This window comes from Phoxinus phoxinus (assembly GCF_949152265.1).
Source record: "Phoxinus phoxinus genome assembly, chromosome: 19".
NCBI lineage: Eukaryota > Metazoa > Chordata > Actinopteri > Cypriniformes > Leuciscidae > Phoxinus > Phoxinus phoxinus.
This window is the reverse complement of record NC_136894.1, coordinates 31,982,132-32,006,914: the sequence shown is the minus strand read 5'-3', so window position 1 is coordinate 32,006,914 and position 24,783 is coordinate 31,982,132. Positions and strand designations below refer to the sequence as shown.

At 41.0% G+C, this 24,783-nt stretch overlaps 1 protein-coding gene across 5 annotated transcripts in view; it reads left to right on the top strand.

Annotated features, from left to right (window-relative positions):
• Positions 1–24,783, top strand: part of akap9 (A kinase (PRKA) anchor protein 9) — a 112,785-nt gene that overhangs the window by 36,188 nt on the left and 51,814 nt on the right. For 4 of the 5 annotated variants that reach the window (XM_079591201.1, XM_079591203.1, XM_079591199.1 and 1 more), the window contains 12 exons: positions 44–199; positions 597–1,235; positions 2,899–4,581; positions 5,860–5,946; positions 9,105–9,318; positions 10,144–10,348; positions 14,028–14,082; positions 14,639–14,851; positions 15,352–15,465; positions 16,403–16,521; positions 16,858–17,063; positions 19,580–19,797. In XM_079591201.1, coding sequence (XP_079447327.1) covers positions 44–199; positions 597–1,235; positions 2,899–4,581; positions 5,860–5,946; positions 9,105–9,318; positions 10,144–10,348; positions 14,028–14,082; positions 14,639–14,851; positions 15,352–15,465; positions 16,403–16,521; positions 16,858–17,063; positions 19,580–19,797 — 3,909 coding nt within the window. The remainder of the gene's footprint in view (positions 1–43; positions 200–596; positions 1,236–2,898; positions 4,582–5,859; positions 5,947–9,104; positions 9,319–10,143; positions 10,349–14,027; positions 14,083–14,638; positions 14,852–15,351; positions 15,466–16,402; positions 16,522–16,857; positions 17,064–19,579; positions 19,798–24,783) is intronic. The other variant, XM_079591200.1, reaches the window with a different exon arrangement.

The window sequence follows — 24,783 nt, the reverse complement described above, 5'->3', positions numbered from 1 at the left end:
TGTGTGATCGTGTGTGTGATCGTGTGTGTGTGTGTGTCCACAGCTGCCGGAGTTCGAGGAGGCTCTGAAACACAGGGATGAGATCATCACGCAGCTCACCGCTAACATGCAGCAGGCGCGCGCAGAGAAGGAGGAGGTGATGAGGGAGTTCCTGCAGCTCACCGAGCAAAGCCAGAAACTGCAGATCCAGTTCCAGCAGGTACCAGACGCGCCGCTACCGTTCCTGCGCGATGCCCAACTGTGGACAAAACACTGCATTATAATGGTTGCGTTATTACTCAGAACAGCCTGTAACTGCAGACATCTTCAACTGTAATGATAACCGTAACTATAACTGTAACGATAACTATAACTGTAACTATAACTGTAATGATAACTATAACTGTAATGATAACTATAACTGTAACGATAATTCTAAAAATAACTAACGATAACTAACGATAATCAGAAGAATGTCTGTGAGGTCATGAATCTGTATTTTTCTGTCTACGGCATGTAGTTTGTGTTAAAATAAACATGTTGTCTGAGGTTTACTGCTGTTGTATAGTTGTAGTATTGTAATGGTTGATATCCTGACGGTCTGGGTCTTCCTTCAGCTGCAGGCCGGTGAGATCCTGAGGAGCTCCAGCATCAGCTCCACCGCCGCAGACCTCCTCCAGGCCCGGCAGCAGATCACGCTTTACCAGGAGAAGATCACGCTGTACCAGCAGCAGCTCGACGACAGGGACGCGCAGGTCAGAGGTCACCAGGAGAAGATCACGCTGTACCAGCAGCAGCTCGACGACAGGGACGCGCAGGTCAGAGGTCACCAGGAGAAGATCACGCTGTACCAGCAGCAGCTCGACGACAGGGACGCGCAGGTCAGAGGTCACCAGGAGAAGATCACACTGTACTTGGAGCAGCTCAACGACAGGGACACGCAGGTCAGAGGTCACCAGGAGAAGATCACACTGTACCTGGAGCAGCTCAACGACAGGGACACGCAGGTCAGAGGTCACCAGGAGAAGATCACGCTGTACCAGCAGCAGCTCGATGAGAGGGACACTCAGGTCAGAGGTCACCAGGAGAAGATCACGCTGTACCAGCAGCAGCTCGACGACAGGGACGCGCAGGTCAGAGGTCACCAGGAGCAGCTCGACGACAGGGATGCGCAGGTCAGGGGTCACCAGGAGAAGACACAGGAGCAGCTGATGCTGATCACACAGCTTCAGGAGAGGCTGAGTGAAGCCGAGAGGGTGAGAGTTCACTGTTGAAATCTGTGTGTCCAGTAGGGGTGCAGCGGATCGCAGGTGATCGTGACGTACGGACCGGCTGACACACGGTTCGGCACGCGTGTGATTCGCAGATTAACTGCTAAATTTAACCATCATAGAGTGAAAGTTAATTTGGACGTGTTTTGTCTTGCCAATTTACACATTCAAACCATTTAAAATTTACTATTACTATAACTTTAACGATAATTCAAAAAATAACGATAACTTTTACGATAATTCAAAAAATAACGATAACTTTTACGATAATTCAAAAAATAACTGTAGCGATAACTATAGCTGTAACGACAATTCTAAAAATAACTATAACTAACAGTAACGACAATTCTAAAAATAACTATAACTATACCTTTAACAGTAATTCTAAAAAAACTGTAATGATAACTAACTGTAACGATAATTCTAAAAATAACTGTAACTAACAGTAACGATAATTCTAAAAATAACTTTAACGATAATTCTAAAAATAACTTTAACAATAATTCTAAAAATAACTAATGATAATTCTAAAAATAACTATAACGATAACTGTAACAATAATTCTAACAATAACTATAACTGTAACGATAATTCTGAAAATAAATGTAACGATAACTATAACTTTAATGTAGGGCTGCAACAACGAATCGATAAAAATCGATTATTAAAATAGTTGGCAACGAATTTCATTATCGATTCGTTGTGTCGTGCGACACGGAGATGTAAAAAAAAATTGTGTGTATATTCTGTGCTATTGTTAAGCCCCACAAAAGGGACAAAAACATTATAAAGCATCATAAAGTTGTCGTGCACTATATTATAAGTGTTCTGAAGCCATTATATAGTATAATGTGAGATATAAATTAATATTTAAGTCATTAAATTCAAGATCACGTACACTTTTCCCTCCGCTGCGGCTGTCAGTCATTCTCCATTCAGCATCAAACCGTTCGGTTACGACGGTCAACACGATGAAAAACTCTCTCCAAGATGATTCAATGTTACTATAATTATACTTGATCTGTAGATAAAGGTCTATGGTTTTGCATTAAACAACTTTATCTTGCTCTACTTTATTGCTGCATCATGTTACTTTCTACCGGGTTTCTCTCTTTTTTATTTTTGTTATCTTGTTTTTCATGAATGTATTTTACAACAATACAAAGAGCAATGTGTAACGTTTTACCAGATTTAGTGTTACACTTATTCTAATACATTCCTCACTAAATGTTTTTTCATGTTCAGATTTAATACAATTATTGTGCACTTGTGATTTTTCTAGACTAAATTGTATGCTTAATTAACCACTATTCTAGTTTATAATAGCATTTATGGTCTTTTTTTCTTTTCTTTTTATTAAATGAAGTTGTCTGTATTAAGTAGATTGTGTTTAACACACAAAATAGTGATTATCAGTTCAACACACATAGTTAAAGAAATTCTACTTGATTTAAAAAAAAACTGCCCTGGTATCGGATTGGTATCGGTATCGGTCGATACTCAGAATTTTTGGTATCGGATCGGATCGGTTCTGAAAAAATGGTATCGGTGCATCCCTTTCATAACTGTAACGATAACTATAACTTTAATGATAATTCTGAAAATAACTGTAACACTGGCTATAACTGTACCGTTTCTCTGTCATCAGTTTCACACACAATCCGAAGAATCGTCTGCGCTGAGTTTACGAGAAAAAGACTTGCTGAACACCGAAAATCATCAGCGTCTGATCTCAGAGCATCAGGAGTCGATAGTGCAACTTCAGGATCAGCTTCGGACCAGCAAACAGCAAGCGGAAGAAGCCAACCAGCGTTTGTCAGCGAAAACCCAAGAGCTGGACGTCTGCGAACGAGAGCTGACTGTGTCCAGGCAAAAAGAGCGCATGTCGTCGGGAGAAATCCTGCAGCTCATGAAAACCGTGGAGGATCTTCAGCAGCGCTGTCATCATCACGGCAGCCAATCAGAGAGCGACACGCTGCGAGCCGAACTCGACGAGATGTACGGGGAGCAGATCGTGGCGATGAAACACGAGCTTCGGATTCAACACGCGGCAGAAGTGGATCGAATCCGAGAGCAAAGTCGCGCTGAAGTGGAGAAAATTGTTCAGGAGCATCAATCAGAGATCGAGAAGTTCAAAGGTCAGGTGTTTCAGAGCAACGTCCTGAACGTGAGGGTCATCGAGCTCCAGCAGAAGCTGCAGGAGACGCTAGTGCTACGAGAGAAAGCGGAGCAGGAGTTAGCGCGGATGAGTGGAGAAAAACTCAGTTTAGCGCATCAAGTTGAGCGTTTACACAACGAGTTGCGGAGTGTGAGGTCAGAGGTCAGTGAGACGCAACCCCTACGTGACGCGCTTGATGCCGCGCAGAAGGCTAACGTCGAGCTCGAGGTCAAGCATGAATCCGAGATCACTAATTATAAGATTAAACTCGACATGCTACAGCGGGAAAAAGACGCGGTGTTGGATCGCATGGCAGAGTCGCAGGAATCTGAACTGGAACGACTTCGAACGCAACTCTTGTTTAGCCACGAAGAAGAGCTTTCCCGACTCCGAGACGACCTTCAGCGGGAAGGCCAGCTAAACGTGCAGAACCTGCGGGACGAGATGAGCGTGAGACACCGCGAGGCTATCGACGGCTACGAGGACAAGCTGAAGTCAGCGGAGAGCGAGAGGGACGCGCTGCTTGAGGCGCTGAAACACAACGAGGAAAGCGGAGAATCCGAGGAGCTCGAGAGACGGAGAGACAGCGAAATCAAGCTAACGCTGGAGAAGATCAACAAGCTAACGCTGGAGAACCAGCAGGCGTCCGCGCGACTCGAAGAGCTTCAGGACGAGATCGACACGCAGAGGAACACGTTCTCCTTCGCCGAGAGGAACTTCCAGGTGAACTTCCAGGAGCTGAAGGACGAGTATGTGTTCATGGCTAACGCTAAAACACAGCTGGAGGAGCGCCTGATCAGAGAAGCCGCGGAGTTCGAGAAGAAACTCGCCGAGATGCAAGCGAGACGCGAGGAGGTGGACGGCAGTGAGAAGCACACGACGGAGCTCATGGAGAAGCTGGAGGCGGTCGAGAAGGAGAAGCAGAGTTTAGCCGAGCGGCTCTCGCTAGCGGAAACGGATGCTAAGCGCCTGGAGGACGAGCTGGAGCTGAGAAATCAAGCGCTGGTTCGGGACCGCAGTGTTTCTGGTGGGCTGGAGACGCATCACACACACATCAGATCAGGGAGGGGGAGAGAGACGCCTGCGAGTACTACAGCGAGCCGGCTCGCTCCACACACACACACACACACCCGCGAGGAGCAGCTCTCGGTCTCCTTCAGCCTCGCGCAGCAGGTAAGCAACATGCTACCGTTTCATGATGATTACACAGAGCGTTCGAGCTCGCTCACGTCGCCTCTCTTTAGAAGAAACTCGTGATGCAACAGTTGGTCTTTATCTGCACTGCACTGCGTTCCAGAAGCTGCCGTTCTGAGGAAGACGGTCTGGGGATGATATATCTGTGCAGAACTGTGGGAGGAATAGATGCGCGTCGAGGGCACTTAGCGCCAGCGAGAAAGAACGAGAGATTATTGCGATTCGGACAGAGTGCAGGGCGACCGAGGGGCGAGAGAGATTGTGTTATAAAAGAGAGAGAGAGAGCTTTATTCTCCGTGTGTGTGAGACACTCTTTGATCTCAGCAGCTCTAAAGGAAAAGGCCTTCATTTACACTTTTTTATTTTAGTCTCTAAAGACCATTTATGGGTGAATCTCACTCAGGCAGATGCAGGTCACATGACCCCCTAAAGCAACAGAAAAAAGACGTTTGTTTGCTTATCTCCATGGCACATTAAAAGGCTTTTTGCAATGTTATGTTATTTATAATTTGAATGACAATTAAGCACATTTGCACAATTCTCATGATCCTAATGTGGCTGGATGAGTTTTATTTAATTTTACATTAAACAAATTCTCATTAGTCAGTAATTATTGCAGGTTTTTATGTAATTCAGCTTAAATTAATGGAAGTACATGTATGAGGTAGTTGAACAAGTTTCTTCACATTATCGCTATGAGTGATTTTAGTTGTTGTTGTTGCATTGCATTAATGATAATGGGGAAATTAATTAATGTCACATGGCAACAAATAGTAATGGTCCTAAAATAGGATTAGTTGCTTTAAATATGGCTGAGAAATACCATTTTTATTTTATTTTATTTATTAGAAATATGACCCAGACATGAAAAATTCGTGTTTTGGGTAATTGTCCAGTGTCCTTTGATCCTTTATCCTAAATTAAATAGCCGGATTTTGCAAATGAGCTTTGTCCTGATCGACTAACATCTGCATATTGATGTCATTTACATGACTATTCTTCAGTGCAGGTGAAGTTTCTGAACACTGGTGTTGATATGTAAATGTGGGTGCCATATGCTAATGAGCTCATGCATGTGACGTCGTATGCTAATGAGCTCATGCATGTGACGTCATAATCATGCAGCTTTCTGAACGAGTTCGTTTTCGATAGATGTCATGTTTTGCTAGATTTGATGCTCCGTCCTCACCTACAGGATGGTTGCGTGTTCATGAGTTAAACTCTCTCATGACGTGTGTGTGTGTGTGTGTTCTGCAGGATGAGACGGGAGATGCTCAGGTCGATGGAGACGCTGTCAGAGCTTCGCGTGTGATTCTGCCGCTGGAAATGGACGGCGCTGAGCATGTAAGTAATTGTCTGTTTAAATCAAGCTCGTGCTGTTCTTCATCTTATAGATGCGGCTCAACACTTCAGGAGACCTGCACTAAAACAAGTGCTTCATGATTTGCTTTGAAATAGAGCTGCGCGATTAAAAGTTAAAACACCCGCTTGATCTTAGTCCATAATGACAGCGATTCGGCTCTGTGTCGATTAAACCTCTGATAAGTCCGATCACAGTGAAGATCCAGATGTGCGTTCTGACCCAGAGAGATCCAAATAATTGTGTTGTAAAATGTTGTTATTGTTGCTAAACTGCTGGACATGCTTGATATTAAACGATCTTATCAAAAGCATAGAGACGCTGTTGCCTAGGTGGCCTCCTCATAAGTGAAGTGCACTATGGGCTTCAGATATGCGCCTAAATGCTCAAATAACCGACACACTAATATGTTGAAATGCGGTTTTGGTAAGTAATCTTGCAAACATGGTCTGTTATGTCTTCAGTGAATGTAAACACTGAGAAAGAGTGTGTGTGTATGTCAGTGTATTGGATCCGTGCGTTCGCACTTAAAGTGACAGCAGCCTAATAAACCTGCGTCATTATCGTTAATCAAACCACAAAAGACAAAGATAAAATCACTCCCTGCTCTTGAATGAATCAACTGTAGTTTTAATATGAATTAATCTATATTTAATGAATGCAGCCGTGTTATTTTATATTTGATTACTTTATTCAATTAAAGTATAGTGGATACCACTTCCTGTAAAACCTAAAGCAGTTTATTTAATTTGTATTTTTGTTCTGTTGTATTTTTCGTTGATTTTGTTTGTAATTTAGTTTATTTGTTCCTTTTTTCTTTAATTATTAATTAGTCTAATATTAGTTTTGTAATAAGGTATTGATAATTGTGAAATTTCACCGACATTTAACATTACTCGTATCATAAAATAAGAGTTTGATCATATCACCCACCAATAATCGTGATTTCAATATTGAGCAAAATAATTGTGATTATGATTTATAATTTTTTTTTTTTTTTTTAAGACTGCAGCAATTAGCATTTTGTCAGAACCTCTAGTAACTTAGATGTTTTTGTTTAGTAGTCTGTTCAGAATCGTTCAGCTCTGGTTTGAAATAATTTCACTCTATATAATAATGACAAAGAAACGCATTGAATTGAACGTGAAGTTTGGAAACCGAAAGACTGAAATAGTATTTTCTTGTGAAGCGTACTCCAGTAAGCTTCATTACCGTGTGTGTAAATGTGGCTGGAGTGTGTGCGAGTCTCGGATAGCTCTTGAGACCCATTAGGTGAATTTGCCTTTTGGTATTAGTGCAATAGCTGTGACATTTATCCAAAGCCTGCTATTAAACCTTTGCCGGTATTTCCTGTGAATAAACGTGCAGCAGGTTTTTCTCTGGCGTTAATCGCTTCTCGATCTCCATATCCCTGTGATGGTCATTAAAATGCTTCATTTGTGCCTGTAGCGATGTCATCACTTCAGTCCGTACGAGACTCTTTGTGTCTCGTATAAAAGAGCCTCTTAGTCTTATGATATGCTAAACCACAGATGTGTGTGTGTGTGATTAGCTCTCTGAGATCATTGTTTCAGATAAAGACTCACAAGATGTCCAGGCGGAAACCTCACACTGATTTGAATGTGAGATTATTGGCACCAAACGGGGTTTTTGCAGAAACACTGATTGTTTCCAAGCAGGTTTTCCAGAAAACAGAAAGTCCCGCCCACAGACTCACACCATTGGTTGAGTCAGAAAATTACATGTTTCATCCACTTACACTGCCGTTCAAAAGTTTGGTAAGATAATAATCATAAATGTTTCTTAAGCATCAGATCATCATATTATACTGATTTCTGAAGGATCATGTGACACTGAAGACTGGAGTAATGATGCTGAAAATTCAGCTTTGATCACAGTAGGGATGCACCGAATCCAGGATTCGGATTCGGATGAATATTGGGTTTTTTAAAGGGGTTCGGTTTCTGCCGAACCTTAGAATTTTTTTCCACCGAACCGAACCCTATAAGCTTGCAATATAAAACGCGCGCTACGATGGACGACGTCACACCGCCGTTGATTACGGGAAGGTGTTTACATAGTGTAATGCGTTGTGTCAGGAAGAAAAATAGGGATACCGCTAGCTCACAGCTAAAGTTATAGCAGAGGCCAGACATTCATGGAGGCGATTGGCATCTCACAACTCACACTTTATTCCCCAATCGAACTCATGTAACTGTCTGTCACACGTTCTACCATCCACAGCGTTACTTAATAAAACAAGATAAAAATGAGCATCAAATTGAAATAACCCGCATACTTGGGGTTTTGAGGCGCATACACTACAATACAGACTGCCGACAGTTAAACAGGGCGCGCGCAGCTCTTAAAGGGCCACACCGTATCTCCACTCGTTACAGGAGTGGACCGATTGAATGCCGTAAGCTGTGAGAAAGTGAAAATGGAGCTCATGAGCAGAAAAAGTGTTGTTTGGCAGTGCTTTCAGTCAAAAGAAGGCAAGTCATTCAAGTTCAAGTCATTCAAGTCAAGTCATCTTCATTTATATAGTCGAGCTACATGTTCAATTTGCAATGATGATTTGTCTCGTGGCAAGGCAACATCACCGCTGTTAAAATGGATAATGTTGCTTATTCTTTCTTTTTATTTTTTAATTTACAGTTAAAATGTCGTACACTGCTGTGGACGTTGTTTACTTCATTGATGTGTTTACTGTGTTAATGGACTGAGGATGGGAGTAGGATTCGGTATTTGGTTTCGGATTCGGCAGAATCTTAACCAGTGGATTCGGTATTCGGCCGAACCCCAAAAATCTGGATTCGGTGCATCCCTAGATCACAGGAATAAATTACACTTTACTATATATTCACATAGAGAACAGCTGATTTACATTATAATAATATTTCACTATTTTTACTGTATTTTTGATCAAATAAATGCAGGCTTGGTGAGCAGAAGAGACTCTTTTTTTTAAAACATTCAAAATCTTACTGATCCCAAACTTTTGAGCGGCAGTGTATATCTGTTTCTGATGTGTTTGAGCATCAGAAGATGTGCACATTTAAGCCCAGACAGGTTCCTAAGGTTATCATGAGGTCAGGTGTGTGTCTGCTATCCTTCACGCTGTGTGTGTGTGTGTGTGTAGGATGAGTGTCGTCTGCAGTTGGAGGCTCAGCGCATCAGCCTGTCGCAGATCCACGCCGCGCAGCTCGAGCTGCTCATGGACACACACGAGCAGGAGCTGCGCAGTCGAGAGCGGGAGATGCGGGACACACACGAGCAGGAGCTGCGCAGTCGAGAGTGGGAGATGCGGGACACACACGAGCAGGAGCAACAGGGCTTCAACGCTCAGTCCTCAGGTCAGTGAACATGAAACGAGTTTCAGATCTATTATTAAGAGACCCTTCAACATGAAATAGAGAGACACTGTGAAACGGCTCTCTTTATCCCACATTAAAGGTGCAGTGTGTAATATTCAGGAGGAAATGCAATATCATATACATAACTGTCTTCAGTGGTGTATAAAGAGCTTACATAATGAACCATTCTGTTTTTATTAGCTTAGAATGAGGCGTTTCTCTCTACACACACACGCATTTCGTCACTGTGTTGTTCTTCATGATAAGAAGCGAGCTAAAGTCAGCGAATAAAACACCGACACAATGATGAACAAGTCACAATAATATTCGCAATAAAATTTTACTGAATAATTAAGTAAACCTAATTTCTTAATTTATCTTTGTAAAGAAACCTCATTGCTTAACTGGCTACTCTCTGCGGTCTCAGACGACGACATCACTTCCTGTCGACCACCATAACTTCTGTTGGGTGTAATTCACAACCTCACCACTAGATGCCACTAAAAATTACACACTGCACATTTAATACAAACAATTATGGTTGACTGTATCAGCAAAGATTATTATGTGTTATTGCTGCTAACCGATGTTATAGTTTTAGTGTTATAAATCAGGGATTCACAAGCAGGGTTTTTTGTCCATCTTTTCTCTATTTTGCAATTACCGACCCCTTCTGAGCTGAAATATCTTCTTTAAGTCCCCCTGAGATTTGAAATTTCAATTATTTAGCAGCACATTTGTATGTTCATGGTTCTTTATTTTCATTTTATTGTCACATGACATGTAGGTAAACACATAAAATTTAATTTTCGTCCGCTCCCTTAGAGCCGAGCGAGCCGATGGTCTCGCAGCTGAAGGCTGAGTTTCAGGAGAGTTGGGCTCAGCTGGAGGAGACTCACCGACGCGAGGTCGAGCGGCTGAAGATCTTCTACCAGCAGCAGAAGCAGGAGACGCAGGAGCGCTTCACATCTGAGATCCTCCTCCTCCAGCAGAGACTGCAGGAGCTCACGGGGGCAGAGGAGCTCTTCAGGTGACCCCTCTTCATCATCTCTGGGGCATAATGGGGCCTAAAAATCACAAAATAAAGCAACACACACTTCCATTAGCTCCCAATTCACCCTTCGCAGGGAGTTTGATTGACAGGCAATTTGACCTATCATAATCCGCCATCCGCCGAATCCGCCATTTTTATCCGACTAAGCGGTCAGGAGAGTTAGTAGATTAACGTTGGAGGATTTGAACGTGAAAAGCGGAGTGTACTGACGTCTTTCTGCAGTTAAAATAACATTCTGATGTTCATTCATGTTTATTTGATGCTATAAATGAACTAGAAGGAAGAGATGATCGGTTCACGAGCGGCTTTAACTGAGCGATCAGTCACGACACATTAAAGAGACACAAAACGCTGTTTAATGTTTCAATTTCTTTTAAAAATAGACCAAAGTTGAGACTTTTTCATATCTAAAGTAAGCTGGTCTGTCCTGTCTGTCAGTTTCTCTGCTCCGCGTGTGTTTTTCACTGGTGAGAACGTGGTGTGGCGTGAGAGAGGCGTGGCTTGTCGGACATAGCGACAGTAACTAAAGGGGGCGGATCTTTGATGAATAAAAAGTTCAAAAGATCATAATTTATTTGAAACAGAGTCTTTTGTAACATTATAAATGTCTTGATCGATTTAATGCATTCCTGATGACAAAAATATAAAGCAGAACAAAAAGATGAGATATTTTTTTGTTTACTTTTATGTAGAGAGCAGATGTTTAGAGAGCGCACACATATACTACGTGACTTACTTTACTAAAATGCTTTTATAATGCCCTCAAATTTCAAGATAGAGGGCAAAAATAACTGTCTTTTATATTTATATAATTTAATATAGATAATATCACACGAAGAGTGCCGTTTTTTTCTCTAAATATCACCATAATTACACATGTGAAATTGATTTTATACAACCGTTCAATAAACAAGTTAATATTAAGACACTTAAATTTTAGACACAAATATTGCCTGTTTTGCTCTATTTTCACCAACATAGACACAGCAATGTTTTGTTTCATTACTGAATGATTGAATCGTTTGAATGAATGATTCAATGACTCACTCGCTAAGTCAAATGCTTAGTTCCTGAATGAATCAGCCGTGTGAATGAATCGGTTAGATCTCAGTGACTTGCTGTTTAACAGTGACGTGCTGCCATACTTTTTTTTATATTTTCTAATATCAATATTCAATGTTTAAAACATTAAAACATTATTCCTGCATGTACAGCAGGTTAAACGCGTTCATGTCTTTCATTAAACAGTGTAAATGAATCTAAATGCCACTTCAGATGCAGTGCAAAGATCAATTTAGTTGATATGATTTCATTTTAATTGGTAAAGCCCTATTGTGTCGTCTCATTCTAATTTAATTTAATGATTAAATGTAAGAATTGTACACAAAAGATGATGTAAACTTTTAATTAGGTTAGAAAATGGCTTTATAAAGGTACAAATGCCCATAAAAGGTCAAAATCAATGTAAACTTATTGGAAAAGATAATTTCTGTCACTGCTGTGAACTCACCAGAATAGGAAGAATATGAAAACTTCATGAGTCAGCTGTTCTCGGCAGTCATAACCCTGCCAAAGACCAGGACAATAACACACTCAGCTAAATATCGTGTAATTATAGTTATCGATAAAAACCCAGAGAATATCAAGAAATACTTTTTTGAACATGTGAAAGCTATAGAGATATAAACTCATAACCTAAGGGGTTCATCTGAGTTGAACAGATCGTTTGCGATGGACTCTTCCTTTATTAATTGTATTAATTAAAGTCAGAGTTTCTCTCTCTCGCTCTGCTGAGCATTTTTAACGAAGCCCAGTAACTTTCCCTTGCTGTCAGTTTGACATTTACACTCTAAAGGCTGAAAACCAAAGGCCTCTTGGGTCATAATTCAACACTTCTTTGAACATTAACCAGCGTTCGAGCTTCGCCTCAGACATCAGGTGTGTGTGGAACACACGTCTCTCTGCTTGCTGATGTTTGAGGAATCACACGCGTTTCTGAGGCGCTTTCATAAATGATCGATGCGTTTAAACTAGTGCTGGGAGGTATACCGGTTCATACCGAATCCTGGGGTTTATTTTTGTCATGATATGAATCTTTTATATACCGCAATACTGGTGTGTGCCGCTTTAACCGATCGGAACGCGGCGCGACACAGTTTGAGAGGGTCTTTTCACTGTTGCACTGATATTGATAGCTGTCAAATTATATTGTTGCCCATACATTGGTTCACAATATCAACACAGCATCATGGAAAATGTATTTTTGGTTGTATTGTTTGTTTTATATGAATGTTTCTGACGTGAACTGACAGTCTTTAGAAAAGTTTGTATGTTATTTTCATTTAATCTTTCCTGATAAAGCAGCGTTTAGGCGTTTATGAGCTCTGCTCTGCTTTGTGTACAGCTGTTGCCGTGGAAACCAATTTGTGTACAGCCGTTACCGGGGAAACAGCGCCTCCTGCTGGCGCCTCTTTGTAGACAGCATCATTTTGTGCAAACGTGTATTAATACTAGTGTGGATTGTTCTACAAGATTCAGTCATGACAGTAAAACGGGGCGTTCAAAGTCAACCTACTGCAGTTTCTCCTCTCTCAATCTGTAGAAAATGTGGTTAACACCCAGTCATGCCTGAAAAAATTAAATACCGTCATATACTGTGAAACCGGTGCAATTTTGAAACGTACCGTGATATGGATTTTTGGTCATACCGCCCAGCACTAGTTTAAACCTTCGTGTCGGAGACGTCAAGCCTCACGAGGTCTCTCAGATGAGAGAAGGCTCTTCTTCTGCTTCGATACGATGGCAGGAGCGGGAGAGTTTAGATGGTGAAAGAGCAGCGCTGCCATATGACAGATCACATCTCAGGAAGTGCTTTATGAAATATATTTATGATCAAATATCTTTCAAAAAATTCATTTTTTTCTTCTGCTCGAGCATCTGAACTCCTCTAGCTTACTCTTAACTCTTGGCATTGTAGTAATGTGAATATTGGGGTTGTAACGCTTCTGGGTTGTGCGTCAGAACGGAGGCTCACTATTGGCCAGCATCACACACATGACCAGCGTCGGCCAATAGTGAGCCTCCGTTCTGACATACACCACAGAAGCGCTGCACTGTTACACTACAGATCTAACCAGTTCCCCTGAGATTCAGATCATATTTCAATAATTCAACAACACAGTCGCATGTTCACTGATCAGGGTTAATAATCACATGACATGCAGATAAACAAATAAAATTAGTGCTGGGCAAAGATTAATCGCATCCAAAATAAAACTTTGTTTACATAATATGTGTGTGTACTGTGTATAATTATTTTGTATGTATAAATACACTATATATATTTATACATAATTTATATTATATAAAAATATAAATTGCCTTAATTTTTCTTACTTAAATATATACATGCATGTGTGTATATTTATATAGACAAAATGACTATACACAGCACACACACATTTATTATATAAACACAAACTTTTATTTTGGATGCTATATTTTTAGTAAGTGTTTTATTTTACATTGTTATGACTTAATCATGAGCTCATTAACTCTTAACGCCCTGCAGTTCCCTCACAAACCCTGGTTTATGTTTGAGGTCGATGTTTCTGCTGACATTCACTCAGTGTGTGTGTGTGTGTGTTTCTCCCAGCGTGCCGAGCGTCAGTGCGCCCCTGACCAGAGACGAGCGAGCCGAACGCCATCAGGTCAGTCTAACCTCAGTGTTTCTCAGATTCCTGTGATTCCCTGTAAAGCCAGTCAGTGACTGAGCCGTCCTACATCTCAGAGGAATCAGGGTGACGTTACGCAACACCACCTCACGCATGAGCACACATCATACACACACACACACACACACACACACACGCGCACACACACACACACTCTCTCGCTCACTCACACACACTCACACACACTCACACACACTCACTCACACACACACACACACACACACACACACACACACTCTCGCTCACTCACACACACACACACACACACACACACACACACACACACACACACACACACACACACACTCTCGCTCACTCACACACACACTCACTCACACACACACACACACACACACACACACACACACACACACACACACACACACACTCTCGCTCACTCACACACACACTCACTCACACACACACACACACACTCTCGCTAGCTCACTCACTCACTCACACACCCACACACACTCACACCCACACCGCCTCCTCTCCTCATCTCTGTATCTCACTGCTGCTTCTCTCTCAGGATGAGGAGCGTGACTCTGTGATCGTCTCTCAGGATGAGGAGCGTGTCTCTGTGATCGTCTCTCAGGATGAGGAGTGTGACTCTGTGATGGCTGGATCAGGTCTGTGGCGTGAGCTGCGTGAGGATCGGGATCGGGAGCGACGGACCGGATCTCCTCCCGGACGCCTGCAGGAGAAGCACCGGCAGGAGCTGCTGGAGGAGGAGGTCGCTAAGGTGCTTTTGGGAGACTTTAACACACGCAGCTCCTTTATGTTGGGTTTATTGAAGCATACACTTTACAATAAGGCTCAGTTAACATGAGTTGAGGCATTAACTAACATGAACTAACCATGAGCAATACATGTCACAGTATTTATTCATCTTTGTTAATGTTAGTTAATGAAAATACACTCAATCGTTGTGTGTTCATGTTAGTTCACAGAGCATTAACTAATGGTAAATACAAGCTTTGATTTAAATAACGTATTAGTAAATGTTGAAATAAATATTAACCAAGATTAATAAATGCTGTAGAAGTGCAGTTCATTCTTAGTTCATATTATCTAAGGAAGGTGACTAATGTTAACTAATGTTGACTAACGTTAACTAATGAACCATGTCGTATAGTGTTACCGATTTATTTTAGTATTAAAAATGTGCCTTGAATCGACAGTCTTGATGAGTTTGATCTTGATAGCGTGTGTGTGTCTTGTGTGTGTGTGTGTGTGTGTCAGGTGATCGTGCAGATGTCGGTGGAGTTCGCCCAACACACCGAACACACACGCATCAGCAAACAGGCCAGAGAGACGAGCACCGCTGTGCAGACGGACAGAGATGAGGAGGACGAGGTGAGCTCACGACACACACACACACCCACACATACTCACACACACACACACACACACGCACACGCATCAGCAAACAGGCCAGAGAGACGAGCACCGCTGTGCAGACGGACAGAGATGAGGAGGACGAGGTGAGCTCACGACACACACACACACACCCACACATACTCACACACACACACACACGCACACGCATCAGCAAACAGGCCAGAGAGACGAGCACCGCAGACGGACAGAGATGAGGAGGACGAGGTGAGCTCACCACACACACACACAAACACACACACACTCACACACACACACACATACACACACATACACACTCAAACACACACGAACCCCAGTTTACGCGATTGTTGTGATCTAGGCGTCAGTTAGCCTGTCATTTTTTTATGTTAATATTGTCTCATAAGAAAACACAATCACAACACATTTAAAGTGGTGGATTTTCTATTGAGTGAGACCGGATAATCGTCAGAAATAAAGGACAGGACTTCATCCGTCATGATTGAACTTTCCCCGTCTTTGTTACATTAGCAGAAATGAAAGGTTGTTTCAGAGGTGAAGAAGTTTGATGGAAGACTTGAGTTCCTCTGAATATTGTGTGCTGATGAATCATTATTAATAATCTATGTTGATTACGTGTGTGTGTGTGTGTGTGTGTGTTCTATATTGCACAGTGCAGTGTGTGTTTCCTCTCCTCCTCCACCAGGTGGCATCTGTCACCTTAGAAACCTTTCTATCTCTCCTCTCAGGTGCAGCTGTTGCCATGGCAGCAGTAAAAGCCCCGCTCTGGTGTTGTGTGTGTGTGTGTGTTCGTTGCGCTCGGCCTGACAAACGCAGCTCAATATAAAGACGGTTTGAAAGAGTTTGAGCTGCCTGTGATTAAATGACGGGCTTCTTATATGCCATTTCTTTTCTGCCTTTTTACAAACTCCAGAAGGAAGAGGAAGAAGAAGAAGAAGAGGAGGAGGGGATAAAGGGCAAAGGTCATGGAAGGAGCGTGACATCACAGTCATCTGACCCAGAGCTCGCATCTGATGACATCATCACGGAGCGGTGAGGAATAATTAGGGCTCATGAAAAAGTTCTGTGACATCATTAGATCTGATAGATAGATAGATACACAGATAAACACACACTCACACACACACACAGATAGATACACAGATAAACACACAGATAATCACACACACACACACACACACACACACACACACACACACACAGATACACAGATAAACACACACACACACACAGATAGATACACAGATAAACACACACACACACACACACACACACACAAACACACACAGATAGATACACAGATAAACACACAGATAGATAATCACACACACACACAGATCTCTCAGTCATCAGTGTCCTCCTCCTCAGGGATCTGCTGCGTGAGGCGAACGCTCGTCTGGTTCTGGTTCTGCTGGAGGTGCTGAAGACGACAGCGGCCGCGGAGGAGACCATCAGTCATGTGGAGGCCATGCTGGAGTCCAGTCCGAGTCACATGACCCCAGCGGAGGCCAGTCCCCCGAGAGGCACGGGTCACATGACCCCAGCGGAGCGGCTCAGACCCGGACCTGCAGGAGGTCAGACACACACAACACTCCTCAGCTCACTCCGTGTCAGACCCGTTCACCCGCTCATCTGCTCTTTATCAGGGACGGGGGGGTCTGTTCACATATGAATCACGAATCAATCTTCCAGCGATTCACAAATGTCAAAATTCGATTTTCTAGATGTTTAATAATGTGATGTCGTTTCATAGAAGGACACACGCTCATACTCGACAGCAGCAGTTCATATCAATATCTGAACCGATAGAAGATAGCCTGAGATAATGTTGAGTTTAGTTAGTCGAGCACATGTCAAGCTTTCCTTGCCATCTTTCCATAGGCTACATGGACACGCTAGCGGTTTTCTGTGCTAACGGACAAATTCCCACCTATGAAAGAAAATGAACATGTCCTGTATCTCAGGCTAAAGTAATAAATATTGAGATTGCAATGGCCCGTATTATATATCTCTGATCACGGCTGTTTCCGAAGCTCAAGGTGATCGTAGAATGATTATCACACAATCAATTTAGGCTTGCGATGCTTTCAGGACACATTTACATTTATTCATTTAGCAGACGCTTTTATCCAAATGAGAGCAATAGAAGCAGTTCAACTAGCAACAGGACAACACTATGACCCTGCTGTGACCCCTCAGTTTAATCTAACGCAGTGCGTGTGCTTTATTATTTTTTATACAGATAATAGACATAGAATAGAAGATAAAGTGTTAGTATTAATGGATCAAGTGCTGCCGATAAAGATGCGCAACACCGATCCAGATGATGGTCACTTCCTCTCATAGATATAAATATGAACTCTATATTAAATTAACGCAGTTATGAGGTGTGTGTAATTTAAACTAACAGTTGCTGCTGTTCATTTCTTTGCTGTTCGATTCTCGATTTTTAATCAAATTTAAATTCAGTATATGTGATTTTAGATTTGATCATAGATTTTAAATCTATGCATATATCGAATTAAAATGTGATTTCAAAATCGATTTGAATCGAATCTTGGGATCAATTCCCACCCCTACTTTTGATTTAATTTGAAATCATCAGGTTGATAATCAACAATGATGTCACTTCCAGTCTCTTCAGCAAATGTCAGTCACACATGGACTATTGGTGTTTTCCGCTGACATGTTTGGTAAAGGTTTAAAGAAGGACGCAGGTTAATAACAGATGACGGGACCGTTTAATTGATGTGTAGGAACCAGTGAAGCCACACCAGATCCTGTCTGTCTCGTTTGTCCCTCTCTGTTGACTCATTGTCTTTGCATAGAGATGTTTTGTGTACTGTTGAGGCGAGGTCATGTGACCCAGACACACAGCAGGAGAGTGTGTTTGGGTGTGTCATGTGATCGACTACTCCTGTAACTCGACACCCCTGTTTGTGTTTTCATCCATTCTTCTGCTCGTCTTAATCTGCTGTCTGGTATGTCTCACAAACATACCATTCGCAGAACATCACATGCTTTATTAGTGATGTTTGCGGAGTCAAGCTATAGCGTGATTAAGTTATAAAGGCCTTTTCATCATATCAATCCTGTTTAGGATGCACAACTTCTGCTTTTTGGAAAGCTTTGGATCTGTAAGATTTTTAATGTTTTTAAAAGAAGTATCTTCTGCTCAACAATGCTGCGTTTATTTGATTAAAAATACAAAAAAACATGCTTTTCTTTATGTGAATATACAGTAAAGTGTAATTTATTCCTGTGATCAAAGCTGATCATTACTCCAGTCTTCAGTGTCACATGATCCTTCAGAGATCACTATAATATGATGAGTTGATGATTAAGAAACATTTATGATTATTATCAGTGTTGGAAGCGGTTTGTGTACAATTATTTCTCAGGATTCTTTGATGAATAGAAAGTTCAAAAGAACAGTATTTATTTTAAATGGAATTTTTTGTAACATTATAAATCTCTTTACTGTCACTTTTGATCAATTTATTTAATCCTTGATGAATAAAAGTATTGATTTATTTTATTTATTTCCCCCAAAAAATAAAATGAAAACTCCGTCAGACCCCAAACTTTTGAACGAGTGTTTAATGTTACAAAAGCTTTCCATTTTGTTCTTTTGTACTTTCTATTCATCACAGAATCCTGAAATAAAAATGTAAATAACAGTTTCCAACACTGATAATAATCATAAAAGTTTCTTGAGCATCAAATCATCATATTGTGATTTCTGAAGGATCATGTGACACTGAAGACTGGAGTAATGATTGAGTTGATCACAGGAATAAATTACACTTTACTATATATTCACATAGAGAACTGATGATTTACATTATAATAATATTTCACAATATTAATAAAATATATATATATTTTTTTAAATCAAATAAATGCAGCTTTGGTGAGCAGAAGAAACCCTTTCATAAAGATGAAAAATATTACCGATCCCAAACTTTTGAGTGGTAGTGTGTATCTGTAATATTTTGTATTACAGTAACAACGTTGATACGATCCGCTCAATTACTCATTGTTTTGATGTCATCAGTGAGCGAGCGAATCTCTTCTGTCCCGTACACAGACGCTGATGACGTCAGCATGTGTTCAGCAGAGGCCGATGCAGGGCTGGAGATGTCGCTGAAGATCCCGGGGGTGGGGCTTCTGGACCCGGGGGTGGGGCTTCTGCTCCAGGGGGCGGGGCTCTCGCTGGAGAAGGAGGAGTTTCTGATGAGCATCAGCTCACGCTTGCAGAGCGCCGTAGAGAAGCTGCTCATCGCCATCACTGACTCCACCACTCAGGTACGGCAAGCACAGGGAGACAAAACTAACACTGTCAACTGTTCAAATCAGCATAAAACCAGTCACATGGATCAATTTCTTGAAATTGAGATTTATACATCACATGAAAGCTGAATAAATAAGCTTTCCACTGATGTATGGTTTGTTAGGATAGGACAATATTTGTGCATTCACTCACAGAAATACATGTTTTATATATTTACGGTAGGAAATTTACTAAATATCTTCATGGAACATGATCTTTACTTAATATCCTGGTGATGTTTCAGCCTGGCTCCGCCCTCCTACATACTTCCGCTCAATTTTCATTTTCCTTCAGTTCTCCGTCTGGGTCTGCGGTGTATTCTTGGGGTTTCTCTGGGCAATTTTTTACCGGTCCAATCAGCGAACAGAGGGAGTGGCTGAGAGCGGTGACGTTGAGGTCGTGCGCTAGTTTGAGTTGAAGTTTCATCACGACCAAGCGTTAGCGATTGGTTATGGCAGATCCAATAGTTTTAAACTCAACAGAGGACCCGCCTTCAAGGAAGTTAACGCTTGTCAATGGAGAGAGGAACAAATGAAGTGTACGAGAGTCTGGCAGGATCAGGCTAATGATTTTTGGTATAAAAGAAAAATGTATAATTTTGACCCATACGATGTATTGTTGGCTATTGCCACAGATATACCCGTGCGACTCCAGAATGAGTTTGTGATCCAGGGTCACATTAGAATGATTTCTGAAGGATCATGTGACATTGGCTACTTTACATGCACAACTCTTGTTTCGATCGGACTGAATTCATTCCGATTGATGAATCTGAACGTAGTGTTTACATGAACGCTGAACATGTGATCGGGTCGATGTGCGCGTTTAAATCGGGATATATTTTTTGACATGCGCTCACAGAGTTTTACTCCACCACTCAGGTTCAGCAAATAAACAGATCATCATATTATACTGATTTCTGAAGGATCATGTGACACTGAAGACTGGAGTAATGATGCTGAAAACTCAGCTTTGATCACAGGAATAAATTACACTTTACTATATATTCACATAGAAAACTGATGATTTACATTATAATAATATTACACAGTTTTTACTGTGTTTTTAATCAAATAAATGCAGCCCTGGTTAGCAGAAGACTCAAAAATAGAAGTAATTGTCAGTCAAGTCAGCTTTATTAATACAGCGCTTTTTACAGCACAGAGTGTTTAAAGCAGCTTTACAGAGATAACAGGAAAATAATGCGACAGTGTGTGTCCAGAAGAGAATAGCGTCACAGTCCAGCTTAAGTAAGCTCAGTGATGTTTCATTTCTGTGGTACAAAAGTTATTAATTTAGTTAATTTATATATATATATATATATATACAGCCGCTCTAGAGAGACCCGTGATGTCATCAGCTCAGTTCTCATATAATGCTGTCAGTGCAGCAGATCAATAATATTGTAGAGTATTACATTAAATGTGTGTTGTAATAGTTTGAGTGTTGTTGGCTGCTTCTGGAGCAGGACTAGGTCATGTTGAGTATATGTTGGTTAAACACATTGTCTTTGGATCATTACCTAACACTGCTGGTTACATCAGATGAACGAACGCTTCCCATGAGGCATCAGTGCTCAAGCTGAAGCTCACAGGACACAGTGGGCGGAGCCTCTTTTCTGTTGATACCAGCTGATTTGCATAATTCTTTGGTCTCCGTGGCAGCAGCTTAACATGCGTAAAGCTGTGTGTGTGTGTGTGTATGTGTGTGTGTGTGTGTGTGTGTGTGTGAAGTAAAGCGAAACCCTCTTTCCCAATAGTTTGTTGGCTCTGATCATCACTTCCTGACAGATTAATATCTTGACTGCTGAATTTGGCGATATTGATATTTTATGCCACAGATTTAAAGATCGGATCAGATCCTGTTTGACTTGAAATGTGAGCAAATGAGCACACGGAGAAGGTGGGACTCAAACTGGGATTTGTGGACATGTTTAGAGAAAACCAGTGTAAAAACTGTAAAAATTAATAATTAGATTTAAATAAATAAATAAATAATAATATTAAAATTAATAAAAAATAGATTAAAATACAAAATGAGTATAGATTAAAATGAATAACATCAATTAACAAATAACAGATTAAAAATAAAAATGTTATATTAGTAAATTAATCAAATAAATTATAAAATGTATTAAAATCAACAAATAAATAATATACAGTACTTTAGTTATTAAATAGATTAATAATGGATTAATAAAATAATATAGATTGTAAAGAAAAATTATTTTAACAATAAAATAATTAACATAGATTAACAAATAACAGATTAAAATAAAAATGTTATATTAGTAAATTAATTAAATAATAAAAATAGATAAAAATGCAAATTTAATATAAATAAATAAAATAAATAAATAAATAACAAATGTTAGATAAAAAATATATTTATAAATAAATAAATAAAATAAACAATAACATTGTAAAAGTTAAATTATAAATAAATGAAAATCATAAAACAGGTTCAAATAAATAATACATATTACAGTACTATAGTGAGTAGAAAGTTCCCAAATAATATTTTATGTATAACTTGTATGTACTGTATCTATAAACTTTATACATAGACATTTATAGCTGGCTTTTGCATCTAAAAGATTAAACGAACCCTAATCTTACGTTATCAGAGCCATTTCTGTGAAGCAATAATAAAACACCTGTAAATGAACACACTCCTCTGATGAACACACTCCTCTGATGAACACACTCCTCTGATGAGCACATTTATCCAGCAGAAGTGAGGGCTTGTGGGCTCGAGTGTGTAATGTGTGTGTTTGGGTCTTAATGTCTGGATCCCTGCAGTTAATCATGTGATGGCTCGTTCAGGAATGAAGATTGGCGTGTGGGAGGAGAAGTTAATCAATAATGTAGTAATCAGGGAGACTGAAGAGACAATAATGACTCGAGCGAACCGAGAACGCCACATTCATGATTTACAAGTGTTTAAAGGTCTCGTTCTCAGCTATGAGGAGCAGGAATCTGGTCGGGCAGGCTCAGGAAGGGTGTGTGTGTTCACTCACCTGCAGGCCGTGTGACTCCGCCTTCACTGACGTCTCTCACACATGTTCACGGACCAGGAAGTGAGATTGGCAGAGAGACCGATAGAGAGGCAGAGAGAGAGAGACCAATAGAGAGAGAGAGGGAGATGATCTCCCCCCGGAGCGCTGCTATTCTCTGTTCTCACTTGTTAATGAGGCCCAGCCTTTTCCCAGCGGATCGTTGCCACGGAAGCATGGAATTGTTAATGAGTTTCCAGCAGGAGTAACCGAGGGAAAGTGAACGAGAGAGTCCTGGTGTTTTTACAACTCCTGCTTGGATTTCTTGGCTACAAGTTGCTTGAGTTTTGCTTTTTCCTATATTCACAGCTTTCTAATATCACTGGGATATTCCGGGATTTGAGTTTTTCTTTCTTTTAGACACAGCTTCCTAATATTTTGTGGGATTTGAGGTTTGCTTTCCTATATTCAGTGCTCTCTAAAATCATATTTCGGGACTTGAGTTTTGCTTTCGTTTAGTCATATCTTCCTAACATCGGTGGGATTTTAGGTGTGCTTTTCTATAGTCAGTGCTCTCTAATATCACTGGGATTTTTCCGGGATTTGCCCTGCCATGCGACATCTCTCGTGTGTGTTTACCAACACGGAGACTCTTCCGTCACACACTCGCCCGTCGCTTGACGATTAGCCTCAAACATCTCTGCTTTAGGATCGCGAGAAGAACGCCGCGATGGATTCCTATCGGACGTTTTGGGATTCCCACTTTGTGAAGGACAACTGGCTGGACAGTCAGGATCAGGATATTTACGAGGTGGAGTCTCGAATCCCACTGCCGAGACCCTTCCCGCTCTCCCACCTGCTTCACGAGAAGAACGCCGTCGTGGTGCACACACAGATCTCGCACGTCAACCGGCGCGACAACGGACACCTGCTCAAAGTCGTCTCCAAGATCTCGCTTCCCACTCCTCCGTATACAGTAAGTGTGTGTGTGTGTGTGTGTGTGTGTGTGTGTGTGAGGTCACGGGACATCGACCTTTGAGAGTCATGCGGAGGAAGGTTTTATAGACGCTCAGTGTCTATATCGTTAGATAAGAGCTTTTGTACACGTTGACATGGAGTGTAATGAGATTCCAGGGTGTGTTTCTGTGTGTATGAAGTGTTTTGTGTGTGTAACACGAGATCAGTCTCACTGTGGTGTTTTTATAAAGTCCTTTTGATGAAGCTTCTCGCTCTTCAACCACATCAGGCACTTGCCATAACCTGCGAGAGTGATAATACACAGTAGCCAACATTAGAAGTGGATCAAACAGATCCTCAAAGTTGTCCTGAGAGGAGAGCGGGTATTGTTCAAAATATGCATGTGTGACTGATGGAAGGGTTTGATTGATGTAGACTACTGTAGAAATATTTGACTTTTGTTCTTTTAGATCAGAGAGATTAAAATACAAATTATAAATAAATGAGTCTAATAAATAAATACATATTGATTAAAATACATAACATTTAAATACAAATTGTGTGTGTAACACGAGATCAGTCTCACTGTGGTGTTTTTATAAAGTCCGTTTGTGGAAGCTTCTCGCTCCTCAACCACATCAGACACTCAGAGAGTAATATAGACTTGTACTTTTAGATCAGATGCGTAGAGCATTAAAACTACACGAGCATGTCCACTACCTGCAGGGTTCCCGCGGGGTCTTAAACCGTCTACAACTCTGAGCTTCACTTTTAAAGGGTTAGTTCACTTTGAAATTAAATGTTGGTATGTTTTATCTTATCTGAAGTGCATCAAGATGTCGGTGTCTTTGTCTCCGCAGGAGTTTCAATTTAGATATTTTTAGGTCAACCCGTTCTTGTCTGTCAGTCATATAATGCAGGTATATAGGCACTGTCTCTAATAGCATGCAGAGAAAAGTCCAAATAAAACAATTCCCCATCGTAAGTGCACATTTGTTGTGAACAAATT